The sequence below is a fragment of the Pristis pectinata genome, chromosome 3, assembly GCF_009764475.1.
Source record: "Pristis pectinata isolate sPriPec2 chromosome 3, sPriPec2.1.pri, whole genome shotgun sequence".
Taxonomy (NCBI): Eukaryota; Metazoa; Chordata; class Chondrichthyes; order Rhinopristiformes; family Pristidae; genus Pristis; species Pristis pectinata.
This window is the reverse complement of record NC_067407.1, coordinates 10,406,479-10,419,332: the sequence shown is the minus strand read 5'-3', so window position 1 is coordinate 10,419,332 and position 12,854 is coordinate 10,406,479. Positions and strand designations below refer to the sequence as shown.

Below are 12,854 nucleotides of genomic sequence, written 5' to 3'. Positions count from 1 at the left end.
CCACCTTTTCCACAGCCGTGACACTATCTCTGATCAACAGTGCCACTCCCCCACCTCTCTTGCCTCCCTCCCTGTCCTTCCTGAAACATCTAAAACCCGGCACTTGAATCAACCATTCCAGCCCCGGAGCCATCCAAGTCTCCGTATTGGCCACCACATCATAGCTCCAAGTATCGATCCAAGCTCTAAGCTCATCCGCCTTGTTTACAACACTCCTTGTGTTAAAATAGACACACCTCAAGCCTGTCTGAACACTTCCCTTCTCTATCACCTGCCTATGGTACTTACTCCTAGCCTCTATTTGAGAGCCAAACACCTCTTCCTCAGTCCCTCCAGTACGGATCCCACCCCCCAACAATTCTAGTTTAAACTCTCCCCAGTAGCCTTAGCAAACCTCCGTGCCAGTATGTTGGACCCCTGGGATTCAAGTGCAACCTATCCTCTTTGAACAGGTCATACCTGTCCCAAAAGAGGCCCCAGTGATCCAGAAATCTGAATCACTGAGTCCCTCAACCACGCATTTAACCTCCTCCTCATTCTGTTCCTGTACCCACTGTCACTTAGCACAGGCAGTAATCCGGAAATGACTACCTTTGAGGTCCTGCTTCTCAACTTCCTTCCTAATTCTCTATAGTCTCTTTTCAGGACCTCATTCCTTTCCCTCCCCCAATACCAATATGTACCACGACCTCTGGCTGTTCTCCCTCCCCCTTCAGGATATCTTGGACGCGGTCAAAAACATCCCGGACCCTGGCACCTGGGAGGCAAACTACCTTCTGAGTTTCTTTCCTGCGTCCACAGAATCGCTTGTCTGCCCACCTAACTATAGAGTCCCCCATCACAAGTGCCCTCCTCACTCCTTCCCTACCCAATGTCCCTAATGTATCTGCCCCCACAACCTCTGCCGGCAGTGCGTTCCACCCACCCACCACTCTCTGTGTAAAAAAATTTACCCCTGACGTCCCCCCATACCTGCCTCCAATCACCTTAAAATTATGTCTCTGACTGTCCACTTGATCTGCGCCTCTTATCATCTTGTACACCTCTATCAAGTCACCTCTCATCCTCCTCTCCAAAGAGAAAAGCCCTAACTCATTCAACCTATCCTCGTAAGACATGCTCTCCAATCCAGGCAACATCCTGGTAAATCTCCTCTGCACCCTCTCTAAAGTTTCCACATCCTTTCTATTATGAGGCGACCAGAACTGAATACAATACTCCAAGTGTGGTCTGACCAGAGTTCTATAGGGCTGCAACATCACCTCGCGGCTCTTGAACTCAGTACCCCGACTAATGAAGGCCAACACTCCATACACCTTCTTAACAACCCTATCGACCTGGGTGGCAACCTTGAGGGATCTATGGACATGGACCCCAAGATCCCTCTGTTCCTCCTCACTGCTAAGAGAACACTTAGTGCATACACACACACATACAAGCCCCTCTCACTTTCTGTACAAGTGCTTGCAGGTTCCTGGCAAGGTATGCTTTAACTTTAAATATTGCTCACTTTAACCATCGATGGTCTTAGACAGAGCTCACCCTGATGACCACTCAGATTGTGGGATGGTGCTGTCCACAGTTTCCGGTGAGTTATTCCCCTCTTCCTTGTGCCCTGCTTACCTTACAATTCAAAAATCATTCGAGTGGCAATTTGATTGCAGCAACCTTCCCTCTCGATTGCCCCATCTTCATCCAGTTAGCTTGGTGCAAGACCATGAATTGTTCAATGTAGGAAAGTTTGATGTCCAACTATTAGGCCAACAAAAATGCTTTGATGGGGAAGATATTTGAGTTTATCAGCAGTCTGAAAGTAGTTAACAATTCTTTCCCTGGTGTTAAGACGGTCAAGTACTTGTTGAAAACAGACTCGGCCATACTGAAGCCATGTGATAACTTGTAACATTTGGTGACATTGTCATAGGGCAAGAGTCCAGAAGAACGCCTGGGTTTGTATAAAAAAATAATCTCCAGGATTTCCATTTCCATGTACAGCCATTTGAGAAATTCAGTGCTGACAATGGGTACCCCACAGTGTTTAGGGGCAGGAATTTCAGTCAATTTTAGATTCACGTTGATTTACCATGAGTCATGCATTCTTGCTGAAAGCCATGACTCCAGAGAGGTTGTCTCACCATAAGGAATACTTAAAATGTGTGCATTTGCATCTGATTGCTTTGCTGAAGCATCTCAGTGTCCCTTAGTCTTTTCACATGTGTTAATAATTTATGTTCTATGACCACACCTAGGTTGCACAACTCAAAGACAGGTTTATCCTCCTGTGGCTGTAATTATCCATTCTGTAATGCAGGGGTGTTAATTAACTGAGCATGGAAAGTCTGTGAAATATTCTTAAACATTTGCATTGGTGAGTTTGCTTTGGTGATATGTATCCTTCAAAAGCAAAATACTGTATTCGCTGCAATACTGATAATACTGGAAATGCTCAGCAGGTCAGGCAGCATCTGTGGAGGGAGAAAGAGAAAGAGAATTACTGTTTCAAATTAATGCCTTTTCATCCTGATGTGGAGGCCAAGTCATTGGGTGTAATTAAAGTGGAGGTTGATTAGTAAGGGTGTCAAAGGTTACAGGGAGAAGGCAGGAGAATAGGGTTGAGAGGGAAAAATAAATCAGCCATGATTGAATGGCAGAGCAGACTTGATGGGCTGAATGGCCTAATTCTGCCCCTATGTCTTTTGGTCTTATGGTCATCAGTGGTGAAGATATCAGTTTCAGTGCAATGATCAGAATTTGGAAAGCAAAACAGATTAATTTTTGCCCTGAGTATGTTATCAAGTGAGACATGAAGGATCCTTTATAGTTCTACAACAGAATTCCTCTAAATTAAACAACTGGCTTTTCTGATGCTGAACCTAATTAAATGCAGTTACACAAAATTCTGGCTTTCTCTCAATGCAACAAGACATTCCTTACCAGTTTAAATACACTATGTGCAAGGTACTATGGATCTTAAAATGGATCAATGCATTTCCATTGGGATCATGCAAAGACTTGTCGTGTATAAGTCTGCCAGAGGCCCAGCATGTAACCCAATCTCAAGGGCCTCATTAAAGAATACTATTCCATTCATGTTAACACTAGTGTTGATGACTGCTTCTGAATTGTCAAATTCTGTGCAGTATTTTGGTGCAACTACAAGGTCTGGAAGGTGTTCCAATAATTAAAAGTTAAATTATTCAAACCATCTACAGGAAGAAGTCCTGAAGAAGTGCAAAAATAGCAATCTTTTTACCTTTCTTATTTTGTTTCTGGGCTCAGTGTGGCAAAGATATTTAAATTTAGTTGCCTGCATTGAAGCCAAAGTAATTGAGTTCCATCGATACTGTAAAATGATTAGACATTCTACACATGCAATTATATTTGCATTGTCAACCACTGGACTATCACAATAATTAGTGAAGAGGCTTCACCTGGACACAGTCAGCTGTGCTCTGATTGGTTCAGCATCAAGAGCAGACTGAGGTACGGTTGCACCATTGTGCCAAACAAATTTCTTGTGCTTACAGCCCAGATCATACAGTATGTGTTTCACCAAGGTCTGCTGGGATCAACCTTGGGCAGTGAGGTGTTCCCTGACCAAGACCTGGTATCTGAAGCCTTCTAACTTGGAAATAAACTTGGAGAAACAAAATCCACCTGACTGAAGATTAGCTGCGTGACTTGAAAGAAGCACGAGTAGAAGACAACGACATTGAAGTGGTCGATCATTAATGTACCATGACAGCAATCTCAAAGGCACTGGCTGCAGCAAGGCAGAAGTGAAAAGATGAATCACAAATGTGCATGAGTGCACGAAGCAGCTCAACAGATATATGTGGCACTTCAGTAATACAACGGCAACAGAGATCCACCCAACAACATTTACATCCCCCTGTGCTACCAATGGCTCAGGGACATTGTAAGTTACAGTGCCTCTGTGCAGGGATTGGGACATATTCGCCCAGTACTGTTTGTGCTGGAATCTTCATGTTTACTTCACCCATTTCATGCCCATCACCAAGATATATCATTGAACAGCATGTCCGGTGGTGACTGAATTTGACACGCCATAGGTATCTGAATGGATGGCAAGGATGGTTCAGACCTTCCCATTCCCTCCATTTCAGGCTCCGAGGTTTTCAGACCAAAGACCTTTGTTTTGGCCAGGACTTTTCAGAGGAAGAATGTACCTTACCTTTGGGTTCTGTCAGTACTTTTGAACTCCCTCTTCAATTCTTCTTGTTCTTTGGTAGCATCAATGGGATGTTTTACACTCGCACTCGGGGGCCTCCTCTAGGCAGTAGATTGATTTCCTGCCTGGGCTTTTTTTGTATGTCTCTCGTTGGCTGTGTCTGTTGCTGACAAGGCCACTGTTTATTGTCTACCCCTTAATTAGCCTTCAAAAGGTGATGGTGAGCTGCCTTCTTAACCTGTGACAGCGTGTACAGTGGAAACACAAGAGACAGCAGAAAACATATCCTCAGTTGTACCCATCACTCATTCAGTGCTAGCGAGTGAGGACAACGTTCTACCCTAGATTTTCCGCATTAACCTCATTGATCCTCTACACAATCTACATACTTGTAGGGAGATTCATCAGATCACCTCTCAGTTTTCTTTCTTTCAAGTTTATAAAGAATAACTGGCAAGGGAAAGAAAGAATGTGACGAAAAAAAATAGAGAATGAATGAGAAAGGAGGGAGGAAGGGAGGGAAGGAGGGAGGAAGGAAAATTTACATTCACATGGAACCTTGCAGGGCCTCAGGTTGTTCCAAATCACTTTATTTTCAGTGAAATATTTTTGAAACGTAGTCATGGTAGGCAAAAGAAAATAGTATGAGTTAATAAGCTGAAATGATTGCCACTTTCAATGCTCAATATACCCCTGCACTGTCTTGCCAGTTGTGATTGACAGGAAGGAGCTGTTAGTTATTAGGATGTAGCTTTGGTATCAGACCATGATTTTTATTGGTATCAGAAATGAGACAAACTTAAACCACAAACATCGCAGCCTGGTTGCCTTTTCGAGAAGCATTAGATTATTTGCTAATGAATTGAATGCATGGTTATCCATCACCTAGTTTATATTCCACTATACGCTATGATCCCTGTCGCCTGATTGGTGCATGAAAAAACTGAAAATCCGTGAGACACCATTTCCCTCCCTTTATCCCAAGATCGTGGTCCTTGGAACGTTACTGCTCCATACCGGTAGATTGCAGAGTAGGACGATAAACCTTGCTGGAGGACCCATATCTGCAAAACCTGCCAATCAGACAGGCTGGAAATACAAGCAGGGCAGTGATAATTTGCACCTTGTGTGTGAAGCAGATTAAAATGGGTTTTGAAAAAGTAATTAAAGGGAAACTTTATACCAGCATGAAGATTGGTAATCAGTTTTAATCGGTATAAGAACCAAAGGGGAACTTTCTTTTGCACAACAGTTGTTGCCATTTGGAAGTCCCCACCTGAAAAGGTGTTAGAAGCAAATTAAAGAGCAACTTTCAAAGAGAACTGAAAGGCTATGGGTCAAGAGAAGGGAAATGGGACTGACCAGATTGTCCTGTTAAAGGATACCACAGACTTGATGGTCCGAATGAAGAGCTTTTCAGACATGCTCTTCTTTAATTGAAATGAAAAGTGCTAATCAGGATAGAAGTTCTGATGGTCAGAGGGATCTTGGGGTCCAAGTCCATAGTTCCCTGAAAGTGGCTGCACAATTTGATAGGGTAGTAAAGAGACACGCCCCTTGCTTGTCTTTATTAGTCAAGGCACTGAGTTCAAGAATCAGGAAGTTATGTTGCAGCTTTATAAAACTCTGGATAGGCTGCATCTGGAGTATTACATTCAGTTCTGGTTGCCCCATTATAGGAAGGATGTGGAGGCTTTGAAGAGGGCACAGAAGAGGTTTACCAGGATGCTGCCTGGATTCTAGGGCATGTGTTATAAGGAGAGGTTGGACAGACTTGTGTTGTTTTCTCTGGAGTGGAGGAGGCTGAGGGGAGACCTAATAGAAGTTTATAAGATTATGAAGGGCATACTTGGAATAGACAGTCAGTTTCTTTTCCCCAGAGTTGAAATGTCTAATAATAGATAGCATGCATTTAAGATGAGGGGGGTAAATTCAAAGGAGATGTGCGGGGCAAGTTTTTTTTTACACAGAGTTGTGGGTGCCTGGAATGTCCTGCCAGGGGTGTTGGTGGAGGCAGATACGAGAGAGGCATTTAATAGGTTCATGAATATGCAGAGAATGTAGGGATATGGATGTGTCGGCAGAGGGACCAGTTTAGTAGGCTTTTAATTACTAGCTTAATTAGTTTGGCACAACATTGTGGGTTGAAGGGCCTGTTACTGTTCTATGTTCTAGATTCTTACTAGTGATACTGTGGATATCTGATTCTTTGAAAAGACCTAATGGGGTAATATTTTTATACTTTTTTAATAAAAGTTATATCTGTGTGAAATATTGTGTTGTTATTTAAGGAAAAGATACTGTGATTTTTAAGCCACCAGTTTCTGTTACTAATTGTCAATGTCACAGATTCATAGATACAGCATGGAAACAGACCTTTCTGCCCAGAGTCCGCACTGACCATCAAGCATCCATTATTACCCTGATCCTACCCTAACCCATTCTATTGTCCCCACATTCCCATTAACTCCCCTCACATTCTACCACTCACCAACACATTAGAGGCAATTTACAGTGGCCAGTTCAGCTACCAACCTGCACGTCTTTGGGATGTGGGAGGAAACCCGAGCACCCAGAGGAAACCCACACAGTCACAGAAGGAACGTAGAAGCTCCACACTGAAGGTCAGGATTGAGCCTGGTCGCTGGAGCAGTGAGGCAGGAGCTCCACCAGCTGGACCAGTGGAATATTTTTGAACAATTCAGGAAAAAGCCTTGGATAATAAATTGTACAGTGATGGAAATTATATTGTGATGGAAAGGACTTGGTGGGAAATGTTGTGACTGGAATATTCTCAAGTAATCCAACAGGTGAAAAGCAGCTGGATAAAAGTTATTTAGTTTTATTTGATTCTTTATTCATGGGACACGGTATTACCAGCAAGGCTAGCTGGAATGGGTACCTCAAATCACTCACCCAAGGGTGGTTCTCTGACACTGTGGTTTCTTTCACCCTTATCTGGTCACTTGCTCTGGTTGAACCAGACCAGGAGAAACTCAGCACTCTGTTCAACTCTGCACTGGCATTACTCCCAGGACCCTACTCAACACCAAGCCGCTCCACCCACCAGCCCGCCCCCACCCCCATGATGTCCACCTCTAAGCCCCTCCATATTCGCAGTCATATTATTGTCTCCGTTACCTCTAGACATGATTATTACAACTCCCTTCTCTGTGGCTTTCTCTCATCCACAATGGGACCACCTGTAATGTTAGCAAACCCTATCCACCCATTCCCACTCTTTTATATTGGCTTGTTTCCTCCCCTGTAACACGCAACCCCTCCCACCCGCCACCACCAACCCAACCACACCACCCTTAACTCCTCCAACATCCTGTCCTCCCTTCCTTTACCACTCTTCTCCCATCCCAAAATTATACTTTTGGCCTCAGATTGTGATTTCATTCCTACCTTCTTCACAGAGTTATCGCTGGTTTATTCATGTCTTTGCTGTAAAGCTTCTCAAGATGCTTATCCCTGACCAGACTTGTGGTCACCTAATCTTTCTATCCACTGCTCAGCCACCTTATCCACCTTTGCTGCTCTTCTTGAATCGGAGAGAGTGAGAGCGGGAAGCTCTAAAAAGGCAAGTCTCATTGATTGGCTAATTGGAGGGCACTTTAACCAATAAAAGGAAGGTGAGGTGTGGCCAGTGGGAAGTGAGGTTTTGGCTCAAGAAGCTTAGGTGAGGAGTCATACAGACATAGAGCAATATCGCAGAGGTACAGGCCTTTCGGCCCAATGAGTCCATACTGACCATGGTGCCCACTCATCTAATGCCAATTTCCTGCGTTTGGCCCAAATCCCTCTAAGCCCCACCCCTGCATGTACCTATCCAAGTGCTTCTTAAGTGATACTGTTGTACCTGTCTCAACCACTTCCTCTGGCAGCTGGTTCCAAGTACTTACCACACTGTGTGTGAAGAAGTTGCTCCTCAGGTCCCTTTTAAATATTTCCCCTCTCACCCTAGAAGCTATACTCCCTATTTCTGGACATCCCTACCCTTGGGAAAAGACTGCTACCATCCACCTTATCTATGCCCCTCATGATTTTATAAACCTCTATAAGGTCACCTCTCATTCTCCTACGCTCTAAGGAATAAAGACCTAGCATGGCCAACCTCTCCCTATACTCAGGCCCTTATGTCCTGGCAACATCCTCATAAATGTTTCCTGCACTCTGAGGAGGCACAGGAAGGGTTTTATTTTCCTGTTCACCTTTAGTATTTGACTCAGTGTAGGCACGATGGCAGTTAGAGCAGTGGAATGCTCCTCCTGCAAGATGTGGGAACTCAGGGAACCTCACGGTCTCCCTGATGACTACGTCTGTGGGAAGTACACCCAGCTTCAGCTCCTGACTGACCAGGTCAAGGAACTGGAGCTGGAGTTGGATGTACTCAGGATCATCCAGGATGCTGAGAGCATCATAGATGAGACTTTTACTGAGATGGTCACACCCAAGGTGCAGGCTTCAGATAGATGGGTGACCATCAGGAAAATTAGGGGGTGTAAACAGACAGTGCAAGGTTCTCCCGTGACAATTCCCCTCACTAACAGGTGTACCTCTTTGATACTGTTGGGGGGGATGATCTTTCAGGTGTGAGCAGCAGCAGTCAGGTCTCTGGCACCATGACCGGCTCTGAGGCTCAGAGGACGATAGTGATAGGAGACTTGATAGTGAGGGGCAGAGACTGGGGATACTGTGGCTGTGGAAGAGACGCAAGGATGGTGTGTTGCCTCCCAGGAGCCAGGGTCAAGGATGTCTCTGAGCAGTCGCAGAACATTCTCGAGGGGGACGGTGAATAGCCAGTGGTTGTTGTACATGCAGGTACAAACAATGTGTTGTACACATTGGTAGAACAAGGGAGAAGATCCTACGGAATGAGTATAGGGAGTTAGGTAAGAAGTTAAGCAGGACCTCGAGAGTAGTGTTCTCCAGATTACTCCCGGTGCCACATGCTAGTCAGGTCAGAAACAGAAAGGTAGGCCAGATGAATGCATGGCTCAGGAGCTGGTGCAGGGGGGCAGGGATTCAGGTTCTTGGACCATTGGGATCTCTTCTGGGGTAGAGGCAACCTGTACAAGAGGGACGGGTTGCATTTGAACCGTAGAGAGACCAATATCCTCGCAGGAAAATTTGCTAGTTCTACACAGTGGGGTTTAAACTAGATTGGCAGGTGAGTTGGATTCATAGCAGGAGCAAGTTATGCATAAAGTGTGAGCAAGTTCAGTAACCAGGATATCCAAGGGACACAGTAAAGGAGGGAAAGGATACTTGGTTAAACTGCATTTATTTCAATATACGAGGCTTAACAGATGAGGCAGATGAACTCAGAGCAAGGATTGCCTCTGGAGACCAGGGTGTTATAGCCATAACAGAAACATGGCTGGGAACAGAGCAGATAAAGACCATGATGCTGGAGGAACTCGGGAGGCTGGGCAGCATCTGTGGAGAAAAGCAGGCGGTCAACGTTTCGGATCAGGACCCTTCTTGAGGTCTGAAGATACGAAAAGGGGAAGCCCGATATATAGGAGGGAAAAGCAGAGCAGTGATAGGTGAACAAAAGAGGGGAGGCAGGGTGGGCACAAGGTGGTGATAGGTAGATGCTGGTAAGAGATAGTGATAGGCAGGTGCAGGGGAGGAGGGGAGAGCAGATCCACTGGGATGGGTCAAAGGTAAAGAGAGAAAAAAAATATGAAAAAGGGGATAGATAAAAAAGATATAGGCTAGGAAAGGGAAGAAAAGGAGCATAGTTGGCCGGGGGGTGGGGGGGGAGTTGTTGTCAGAAAGAGGTGTGGGGATTATTTAAAGTAGGAGAATCCAATGTTCATGCCAAGACGAAAAATAAGGTGCTGTTCCTCCAGTTTGCGCTTGGACTTCTCCCGGCAGTGGAGGAGGCCGAGGACTGACATATCAGTGATAGTGTGGGAGGGGGAGTTGAAGTGACTGGCAATGGGGAGATGCAGATCGCGGTTACGGATGGAATGCAGTTGTTCTGCGAAATGGTCACCTAGTCTGTTTTTGGTCTCACCAATGTAGAGGAGGCCACATTTGGAGCACCAAATGCAGTAGATGATATTAAGGGGGGGTGCAGGTGAAATTCTGACTCATCTGAAAGGACTGTTTGGGTAACCGCTATCTGCATTTCCCCGTTGCCAGTCACCAATGATAGTGGCATCACAGATAGACAGGGTGGTGAAAAAGGCATTTAGCATGCTGCCCTTCATCAGTCAGGGCATTAAGTACAGGAGTTGGGACATTATGTTGCAGTTGTACAAGTTGTTAGTGAGACCACACTTGGAGAACTGTGTACAGTTTTGGTCACCCTGTTACAGGAAAGATGTGGTTAGACCGGAGGGAATGTAGAGAAGATTTTCGAAGATGTTGCCAGGACTAGAGGGCCTGAGTTATAAGTTCAGGTCTTTATTTGTTGGAACATAGCAGAGTGAGGGGTGGCCTCATAGAAATGTTTAAAATTATGAGAGGCATAGATAAGGTGGATGGTAACCATCTTTTTCCTAGGGTAGAGGAGTCCAAAACTGGGAGGTGTAGGTTTATGGTGAGAGGGGAAAGAGTTAAAAGGGATCTGAGGGACAACTTTTTCCACGCAGAGGGTGGTTAGTATATGGAATGACCTGCCAGAGGAAGTGGTTGAGGCAGGTACAATAGTAGCATTTAAGAAGCACTTGAATAGGTACATGGAGGGTTGGGGCTTGGAGGGATTTGGGCCGAACACAGGAAATTGGGATTTGCTTGGTGGGCAACATTGACAGCATGAACTGGTTGGGCCGAAGGGCCTATATCGACTCTGTATCGACTCATTGTTACATCTTGTTACTTTAAGTAGCTCTACTTAATTATAAGTTATTGCTGTTACTGGTGGCAAAGATGGAACATACTAAGCATAAAACCCTGGTATCTGAAGTTTCTGTGGGGAAGATCCTCTCTAAGCAAAAATAACCAAGTTCCGAGGACCCTCATTATGAACTCCTATATGGTGGTATCAGAAAATGAACAATAATGCTACCATTTCAGAAAATATTGTTGTTTATTGGTACAGAGCTACATTAAAATTATTCAATGATACAAATTCCACCCCAGTAAGAACCACATCCTCCAAAAAGCAGTAAATTTAGACACAGATTAGAGAGAGACAGTGTTTGAACCCCCAGAATTGGTCCAGGGTCATCACTGTGGTGTCACCAGTCAAAACCATGCAATCTTCCGACCTACCCCAAGAGGATACGCAAGTAATTAGGGCTAAATTTCCAAGGGAGTTCTTCCAATTGTCTGGGAAGGACTATAGAAGTTTCAGAAAAATATCGGAGAATCCCTTTAGTCTCCAACACCACCAGCAGCAATAATAAATCAGAATAAAGTAAGTGCTTGGATTAATAATCTAAATAGGTGCAACCTGTCTGTATACTGCCTTTGCTTCTGGCAATGTCTTACTTTTGCATTTCTTCCGCACAACATGATTAGAAATGCCAACAATCAAACATACAATAACTGCAACTACTACTGCAATCCAAATACTCTTTGATTTGTTCCTGCCTTCCAGTTTCTCAGGCAAAGGCACAAAGACAGAAATACTGGCAACGTTGGACATCTCAGAAGACAGATTCTTTTCATCATAAGCACGGAGAGCGAAGTAGAGCGTTATTCTGTTTCGAAGCCCTGCATTTTCAGCGACAATTGTAAATGTTTCCTTGGAACCAAACGGTTGTGGTTTCAAGTTTGTCAAATTAACCAGTTCAGCTCCTGAGAAACTGTCCCGTAGCTGCAGCAGTTTGTCACTCATTCTCATCTCATAGTAGGATGCTAATGAAGAAAGGAAATAAATGATTGCATTGACATACAGCTGAAAAAATATTCAGATACTTGACTTTATAAAAAAGGAGTTTGGAGCTCAAAATGAAAGATGTTTTGCTAAATTATGGTAAATTCTAGTTGAGACATCTTCAGTAGTTTGTCCAGCTCAGGATATCAGCTTTTATAGATGGGAATGGATTGAGTGGAGATTGAACAGAATGACAGCATTGCCAGCATCCTTGTGTCTGCTGTTGCAAAACCTCTTTACCTCTCACCTCTCTCCTACTTAGAACCTACCTTTTCGACCAAGGTTGACAGAACTTCAGTATCGACACAGTGTTGAGTTTGTTCTTTCTGATGGATGTCATGACATAATCTTTGTGTTTTAATTTCACTGCATTTCCCCAGCTCAGAAATTGTCAACTTCACACAACTTCCAAAACTCAGAGTCAAAATAACCTGATGTAACTAGTGCCCATGGCATTGAAAGATAAATTGTTAAATAGCCAGAACTATAACAATGTGATCTGATCAGCAACAGGGATTACTGTGGAATTCTGAATTATGTCTATTGTACATAACATTATCTAGTATGTGTAAACCAAATCTCAGCATTGTCAATAGCAGTTTGGTGTTTCTACTTGCACTTGCGACTTTAGTGTTCATAGAAACTTCTAGGAACTTCCACTGTGTAGGAAGTATTTATTTTTATATTTTACCTGTTTTTTTTTAACCTGTTAGATATGACTGACTAATCCAGGGATTTAACTGTAAATGCAAAAAAAAAATTAAAAAGAGACACCAGCATAATATTCTCTATAAAGAACCATGGAAATTTTATAATGCATGT

General features: G+C 44.0%; 1 protein-coding gene across 3 annotated transcripts in view; it reads right to left on the bottom strand.

Moving 5' to 3' along the window:
• Positions 1-11,234: 11,234 nt before the first annotated feature.
• LOC127567720 (calcium-activated chloride channel regulator 1-like) overlaps positions 11,235-12,854 on the bottom strand; it is a 67,782-nt gene continuing 66,162 nt past the window's right edge. For all 3 annotated transcript variants that reach the window (XM_052010688.1, XM_052010689.1, XM_052010687.1), the window contains one exon: positions 11,235-12,013. In XM_052010688.1, the coding sequence (XP_051866648.1) occupies positions 11,592-12,013 (422 nt within the window). In that variant the 3' untranslated portion in view covers positions 11,235-11,591. The remainder of the gene's footprint in view (positions 12,014-12,854) is intronic.